General features: G+C 42.7%; 1 protein-coding gene across 1 annotated transcript; it reads left to right on the top strand.

Annotated features, from left to right (window-relative positions):
• Positions 1 to 335: 335 nt before the first annotated feature.
• PHALS_14470 (WW domain) lies at positions 336 to 8330 on the top strand (the record flags this gene model as incomplete). Its single annotated transcript, XM_024730289.1, has 13 exons — positions 336 to 380; positions 443 to 497; positions 565 to 687; positions 745 to 919; positions 987 to 2047; positions 2209 to 2411; positions 2483 to 2590; positions 2662 to 2718; positions 2775 to 2996; positions 3072 to 7418; positions 7500 to 7596; positions 7650 to 8019; positions 8072 to 8330. The coding sequence occupies 13 exons, from the start codon at positions 336 to 338 to the stop codon at positions 8328 to 8330; spliced, it is 7122 nt and encodes a 2373-aa protein (XP_024580581.1).
• Between the last annotated feature and the right edge of the window lie 536 nt (positions 8331 to 8866).

The following is an 8866-nucleotide window of genomic DNA, read 5'->3' on the forward strand; positions in this document are numbered from 1 at the left end:
ATATTTTCTGCGCTCTACTTAAGAGATCAACCAAAAGCTGCTTCAGTAAATGGGTAACTTGTCTGCATTGGATTTCGAGAATGACTTTACAATCCAGTCTAAACTTAGACCAAATATATTTGCTTTACTATGTCTGGTTCAATATTGAGCTATGTACTCTGAACGGCGGACCTCGGCCGTTCTAATACTAGTCATGATTTCTCAGCATATTACCTTTCTGAGCCTAGAATAGTGACAATAGTGTAGGGTGTACGTACAACATAATCCCAGATTAGGATCAAAATTGAGTACAAAAAAGACACATTCATTTCAATTAAAATATATTCATGTCGACGATGGAGCCATCGACAGACGATGGTGACGTTAATGCACTGCTCAAAGTATGCACTTTTCTAATTTACTATTACTATGTCTGCATTCTTTAATGGATTACTCCACATAGGTGATTACTGAGCAGGTCAAGCGGTTGCGGGTGTCGCAGAAGATTCACGGAGATTGTATTTTCATCGTGTTTGAGTGTATTCTATCTTCCAGTATTATATTAATGCTATTGCTACGTAATAGTTCACGTGCAAGTCTCAGATGATCTGAAGCAGTTGGCTCTGCTCTACATAATGAATGGTGAGCACGACAAGGCACTTCCGTTACTGCATCAACGCCTTGTTATTCATGAAAAGTATGGCCCAGGTACGCAATCAGATATGAGAGCAACCTTATGATGTTTGCTCACGTCGCTTAATGCAGATGATCTAACAGCAGAGGTGCTACAAGAGCTGGGGATGGTCTATCGACTTCACGGAATGCGGGACATTGCCGTGCAGCATTTGTTGCGAGCTCTGACACTACGGGAACAATGTCACGGCAAAAACAGCCTTAAGGTAGCGGAAACGCTAAATAGTCTTGCCGTCGTATATCAAATGTGAGCTTATGCGTAATTTTAGAGTCGTCTAGAGCGACTTTAACGATCATGTCAATCCCACATTTAGACATGGTGAGATGGAGCAGGCAGAGTCATATCAGCTGCGTAGTCTACAGGTTCTCCATGACAGTGCCGAGCCGGAAGATATCGAGAGCGAGGATATTCCATGGGAGGTTTACAAGCGACTGAAGCAGAAACATGGACAGTCTATTTCAGCCGACAAAATCAATCTTTTGAAAGGCAATATGCGTAAATGTGTCATGGATGTTGTGTACACATCTGCGGGTAACTTGGGTCCGACTGAAGACTCTATGAGTGTTGATAATAGCGAAACTCAAAAAGTGAAGAACAATGCGGCGATGGACACGGATACAAGCGAGCAAATTGGTGCGACACCAGGTCGACAGCGAGTCTTGCGCTCTCACTCCGATGCTGCGATACATCATCTAAATATCCTTCGCGACTCTGGTGCTCAGTTGCATCGTTCCCACACTAACGCTTTCGATGAAAGTGATGTCAATGCCGACTTGGAGCAACCTGCTCGTATAAGAACAATCCAGGATGCCCAAATCTTCCCATCTTCTCACCAAGCGTCAGCAAATACCAGTGCTGACACGCAAGCAATGGACGACAGGACTCGACATCTGCTGTCGGAAGCTATGTCTATCCCACAAATTATTAATGATCTGTCAACACTGCAACAGCGAGTTGAGTCAGTAAAGCACCACATACTCGCCGGATATTCAAGTGCTATTACTGAAGTGGCTAGATTGGAAGCAGACGTGAATCGCATACATACATACGAACTTCGTGAAGTTGGATTAACAATGGTTGCTTTAGTGCATGACATAAATAGACTTTGCATCTGCACTGCTTCGACACAGCAGCAATTGCCTATTCTAGAAGGAATGCTGGAGAAGAAGAGTGCATCAACTATTCGAGGTTGGGAAAAGCGATGGTTTAAATTTGATCCCAATACGTTTATATTGAACTATCACTTTAGCAAGGATGACGATGCGCGAGGATTTACACCTCGTGGTGGTTTTGCTGTCTCTCGAATTTCGAATATACTTGTCAAGTATCACGCTCAAGGCGATCACTTCTACTTTGATGTGGTTGTCGACTTGAGTACGCGTCTTGAACCTGATGGATCTCGCACGTACGAGTTGCGGTGTGAAGACGAAACATCGTTGCGCTACTGGGTGGAGACGCTGCATTATTACAGAGCTATAACTCAAAAGATACCATCACGGCCCTTGACAAACTAACGTTATGTGAAATGGCTGAAGGGGTGCCTAATATTGTCGAAACGACTGCTGACATCGCTTTTTCCAAGAAGGAAATGGAAGGTGGAGACAGTATCGTCCTAGAAGAAGAGATCGATCCCAATTATGAGCCGACAGAGAAGGAGGTGCTAGAGTACGCGACATGGCTTGGAATGGATTTGGAAGCCGAGCGCGACTTATTCTGGATCGCTCGAGAAGGTCTAAAGGCACGTATTATATGTTTCTGAAGTGTTGACTATCTTTGCTTATTCGACATACACAATGTAAACTGTTTTAGGCCCCACTCCCAGCTAATTGGAAACCCTGTAAGACTACGGACACAGAAGAAATTTATTATTTTAACTTTGCCAGTGGTCAAAGCACGTGGGATCATCCTTGTGATGAGGTTGTGATTTATTCAACAATCTATAGCTTTTATAAATATAAATTTATTTACGTTCCGCCTTATGCTAGTAGTTCTATCGCAATTTGTACGAAGAACACAAGAAAAAGTTGCACGGACAAGGCGCGCAGGTAATATTATGTACATGTTTCGTCTGGTGATTCAAGAGTGGAACCTGTTTTACTAGGAAAGAGATGAAAAGAAGAAAAAAGCTCAAGCAGATGTGGCGGAGTTGCTGGGTCGAAAAAATGGTGGAAAGAAGAAAAAAGCACCCTTTACTCAAGCAGAGTTACTTGGTGGGCCATCCGTGGGATTATCAAATGTGTTTGAAAAGAAGCCTCTACCTGGGGTCACTAGTAGGCTGGGATCAGTGACAGGAGGAGGATTGAAGCCTGTTGCGGGTCTTGGAGTAAGTATCTTTGATCTTTTTTGTGGTGGCGAGCATATGTAGTTTTAAAATGTGTGTGTAACTTGTTACGGTCAGCCTCTTAGGAGTGAAGCCAAGGAATCACGTGGATTTGGTTTTCAATTGGACGGCAAAATTGAGAACCTTAAGACTAACGAATCGGTCAAAGTTTTATCGAGAACCGCACTTGGCAACCCTCTCACTAAGAAGCCTCAACTGACCTCCTCATCAACTATAACGACAAAAGCAGAAGAAACCATAAAAAATGATGATGATGTCTTTGACGAAAAGCGTAAGAAAGTTGACCAAGATTATGCGGAAATGGTGCGCAAAGTTGAGGACACTCATGCCAGTAATCTTGATGCGTTGCGAAAGAAGCTCAAGGTAGAATTTGAGGATGTTCAGGATGCAGAAGAAATGAAGCTGAAATATCTCAAGCGTGAGTTGGACAAGAAAAAAAATGCTATGGAAAATCAATTTGATCAAGAGGAAAATGCCTTAAAGCGCATTCACAACGACCGATTGAAGCGTCTTGAGGCTGATAATGAAAATATCATCCGATACAAAAAAGAGGAGCTGGACCGGGATTCTAAGGCAGAGATTGACAAATCGCGATCCAGGCACGAAGCAAAGCAACGCGAGATTCAGGAGAACTTCGAACAAAAAGAGAGACATTTACAAAGCAAGATGAAGGCTGATTTTGAAAAGATAGAGGAAGCAACACAGCTTGTCACTGAGCTGAAATTGAAGATTGAACAGCTACACGATCAACAAAAGACTCTCGAACTAGATCTTAAAACGGCATATAGTGAAAAGCAGGCTATACTGCAGGACAAAGTCAATGCAGAGAACGAACGCGACAAAGCTCAGTGTGAGGTATATAATCTTCAGAAGCAACTTTCTGAAACTAGTTGTCGTGCAGACCCATTTCACGAATCTTGTTCAAAATGTCTTGAGCTGGAGGAAAAAAATGCACATCTTTACGGAAAATGCATCGAGGCTCAGAGTCAGGTTGAAAAGCTACAGAAAGAGCTTTCGAAACTACAAGAAGATTACGATAGCGCTAAAAAGGCACACGCCGATCTAGATCTAGATTTTTGCAATCGAGAAGCTGCTTCAAAAGAAGAGATAGCAGCCCTGCTGGAGAAGGTGTCCATTTTAGAAATGGAATCGAGTACGCTAAGATCAAATGGTGCTACTCTGCAAAGCAAGATTGATTTGATGGGTCGAAGTTATGATATCCTTACGTCAGAGCGAGAGACTACACAGCTCGAAACATTACAAGAGCAGCTAGCTGCTTCTCAAGCTGAGGCTGCCAATACGAAGATTACATTACAAAACTTACAATTTCAACATGCTGAGACTCTAACGCGCAACTTGCAAATCGAAAAGCTACTAACTGAACCAGCAAATGAAAAAAACGAATTATGCAAGCAGTTGGAGTCAAATATTGAGGAGGATGCGAAGGCTAGTAAGTACCAGCAGAACCTACAAGCACTGCAGCAGCAACTTGACAATGAAATACGATTACGTCAGGGGCTGGAGGAATCATGCAATGCTTTGCAGAACGAGATAAGTGCTCTGGTGCAAATAAAATGTATTCTTGAAACAAAAGTTGAAAGGTACAACAGACTTCACGATAGCATCACATCCACCGACGAAAAGGCAGGCCTCCTTGACCTTCAAGTCGAAGATGGACCCCGACAAAAGGCGCAGAGCACTTTAAATGAAGAATCAGAATCACTTCGTGCTGGGATCGAGCTCTTGATGTTCGAGAAAGATGCTTCTATTGGACAAAACCGACAGAGACAACAAGAGATTGACGAGCTTGCGAGTCATCTTGACAGATGTAATGGACGAGAGAAAGATGAGTGTAAACAATGTTTCGTTTATGAAGCTAGAGTTATATCGTTGCAAAACGAAAAGAGTGATTATATTCTTGAACTGAAAACCGTACGAACCGAAATTTCCGAGCTCCAAAATGGGATGACAGCAGAGCGAGAAAGATTTGTGAAAACTATAACAAATTTACAGCGAGAGAGGGACATTGCAGCAGCTAAATTTCAGGATCAAGAGACTCTTCTTAAGCATGAAGTTACAGAACTTCAGCGAAAGTTAAGCTTATTGGAGGCGAGCCAAACGAGTTTGATAGACAATTGTCATACTGCCACGATTGATGTAGCTGGTAAATATGAGTCAGATCTCTCGTCTTCGGAATCAGAAGCGCAAAAGCAATATCTTGAGCATCAACCATCAGCGTCCAACGTTGAAATTGCAAGCGCAAAAAGCGAACTTTATCACCTACGTACGGATCATCAAAATCTTTCACTGACGAATGCAGAGACAGAAGGAAAACTAGCAAAAGGCTCAGACGAGATTAAGAATCTTTGTAAACAACCAAACATTATGATAGAGGAAGACACTCAGCGTTTTGCGGATACAACGAATATTTATCAAGAGCAGGTTTATAAATTACAGCAACAACTTGACGAGGAATCCCGTTGTAGTAGAGAAAAGGAGAAGGAATGTGACACATTGCGTAATGAGCTACACACGGTAGAGCAAGCGAAGCTCAAAGTAGATGCTCAATTGGACCAGTTGAAAAGTGACAAACGCTACTTAGAGTCAGAGATGGCCACGCTTGTCTTGCGTCTGGATAATGTGAATGTACTTCGGAAACGGGAAAAATCGGTCATGTCTGTAGAGAATTCTCTTGCTGAGAAACGAATACAGGTAGAGCAGTTGCAAGCAAGTTTGGACCTTATGAAAGTGGATAATAAGCATTTAAATTCCCGCGTAAAGGCGCTAACTCAAGACTTTGAACAAGTACAGACAAAATTGCATCGACTAGAGACTGAGTATGATAAAGAACATGCTATCTCCCAGTCACTTGAACATGAGAGAGACACAACGTTACAACGACAACGAGTACTTGTTGATGAGCTGGAAGATTGTCAATGCAAGCATCGTGAGCTGCTAATTGAAATATCGGAATTGCACAATCAATTGAACAATGCAAAGTCAAGTGAGCAAGCTGCATTAAGTAATGAGAATCAAATTGCTCAGAAGCTACTTCAATTAGAGCAGCAGTTTGAATGCACTAAAAACGCATTGAAAATGAAATTAGGACAGACTGAAGTGCAATTCAACAGCTCTCTCAGGGCTAAGGAGCAAGCTGAATTGCAGATCAAAGTGAAGGAGAATGAGCTTGCCAAATTCAGTCATGAAGCTACTAGAAGGGAGAATGAGTTACAGACGCTTCAAGCCCGCATAAAGTCTTTACAAAGTGATAAAGATGAACTTCACGCAGCACTGTTAGCCGCAAACATTGCCGATAGAGCGACGGCTTTTGCCAACAGTGATTCGGCGAAATTGGGGAGTGCCGATAGGGATGCAATGCTGGTCAAACTTCAGCTAGCACACGCGAATGAGACAGAGTTGAAAGCTCACCTAGCTGATGTCTTGATACAATTGGAGACGTCAACTCGCCAATGTGGGACACTGGAAGCGCGTTGCCGCGATCAAGGTACCGAAATTGAGTCGCTTCACGAAGAAGTCACTTCCCTTCGATTGGTGTCTCAAAAAATGCATTCCTCTGCGCTGGAAACATTGACTCTTGTGGAAAGACTCGAATACGAACATAAGAAACGAATTTTGAGAAATGACTTTTTGATTCAGCTGCAAGATTTCCAGCAGCGAGAACAGCAGGCTCATGTTCGACACAAAGCTCGTATACGTGCGAAGTATGAAAGACAAATAGATGACATGATAGCCGAACTAGAAAAAACACGGCGTCAGCGTGTGGAACAAGAGGAAATGCTCTCTGTACAAATGTTACAGCAAATACGACACGAGACAGATATAAAGCGGAATGAGGCGAAGAAGCAGATGCGAGCAGAATTATTACAATTGGAAGAAGAGCTGCATCAGCGTAAAGCTCGTGAATTTGAAATCATTACCAAGGCTTTTGACAAGGAAGAAGATGACTTAAGCACGAAACTTCGTGACATTCGTCAAGTGAAGCGCGAGGAGACTTTTGTAGAGCAGCGCAATTCTTTACTAGAGGATAATGCAGAAGGCAAACTATTGCAAAATCACCCTTCTCCAGCATCTATGCGGCAGCTGAAAAAGAGACAAAATGATTCTGACGGAAATGACAGCGTCTTGATGCCAAGTAGTGCTCAAATCATCAAGAAGCCAAATCGTCGTCATAATTATCGCGCGAAGATGTACCAAAAGTGGAAGCAGCGACTCAAAGAAGAAGAAAATGCTCTTTTGACTGCACGGAACCTGGTTTTTAATCAACGTGATGGTCTAGCAAAACAGGCACAGCAGCTTAAGACAAGCAAAGTTGAGTGGAAACGAACTTCCCGTGTATCTGAAGCTAATCTGGTTAACCGAGAAGTGAAGCGCATGTTTGATGAGGTGGGTCTTTAGGATATCAATCTTTTGATTAATCGGTTTGTTTATTTCTTTAACAACTGTATGTGTTTTTAAACGGACAAGAATATGTCAAACTTGAGCGAAGGCATGCGAAAGTTGCGCGAACAAGAAGGATGGGTGAAACAGCGGGAACTTACCGTTGCTAAAATGAAGCGCATGGGTACGAATACTTTTTGCATCTTTTGCGATTTGGTCTTATCAGTGATGCCACAGTTAACCGGCTACGACAAGGAAGTATGCATGACAACAACCTTTCTGGGACAAGTAGCGATGATGATCAAGACGAATTTTGTAACGAGTGGTCGGATTACTCGAGCCCAAACGAGCCTCTCACATCTACGCTTGTGAGATTGGGGAGACTCGAAGAAAAGTTGGTTTCCGGTGCCTATCATTCCTCAGAAAGAGCCCCCAAAATTATCATAGATGACTTGAACACCGTCTATCAAACTCCTCAATCGTACATCGCAAGTGATGGCACATATCGGTATCCATCACTCAAGTATTGTACAGCAAACAGAGCGAGGAGAATTTCGGCTGGACCAGAGAGGCGCTGGATTGACTTGCAACGCGGATCGGGTTTGCGGTATGTTTTCGTGGCCTTTGTTGATTTCATGCTAACCAGATGATTATTGCAGTGGGTATTGTTTCGAGCCCGATTCTACAGCCCGCAGTGCCGCTCATGCTGAGCTAATTTTCAATCAGAATATTTCACGCTGGGCAAAAGGCCGCGAAAAGGTGAAACGTGCTGCCACTAATCATGCAACATGGCTGTCGAGATTGTGTGACGAGCTAAATGAGTATGGAGCCAAGTACACGCAAACCATGGTAGAGTCGAAAGACGTGAGCAATGATTTTGCACTACACAAAAGTGAAGGGAGGGATACAGATAAATGAGCCTGCGCGTTAATAGAAACGATCGGGGAGAACGACAGAATACATATTTACAATCTTGACGGTATAAAGTCGCCCAGTCGAGGTGTACATAGCTTAATTGTCATGATCAATAAAGTGACCAATCAACCTTATTGAAAAATTTGAACACCTTGGACGCGTGTGAAGTGTCCTAAACCAAATTTGAACCATATCTCGAACAGAGAAACGTGCCCACGGATACAAGACATTTAATTTTTCACTTAAGCCCTTGTTACAAATCTAAACCGTGAAGTTTAGTTGAAATATAATGAGAGCACCTCGCACGGAAGAAACATTATCTTTTCGAGCCCGCGTTAAGGATCTTACAGAGGATGAATTTGTCGCTCACTACCCATGTGCAGAGCCGAAATTCTCGACCATAACGGGAAGCATACTGGGATCACAACCATTTTGTTTCATTGTTCCGAAGTATGCCCCATCTATTTTTATATTTTTTGAGCATTGTAGTACCATATTTTGGTCTGCATAAGCAACATCAAACCATACTTTGTTACAAA

Source organism: Plasmopara halstedii (genome assembly GCF_900000015.1).
Source record: "Plasmopara halstedii genome assembly, contig: Scaffold_816, whole genome shotgun sequence".
Classification (NCBI taxonomy): domain Eukaryota; phylum Oomycota; class Peronosporomycetes; order Peronosporales; family Peronosporaceae; genus Plasmopara; species Plasmopara halstedii.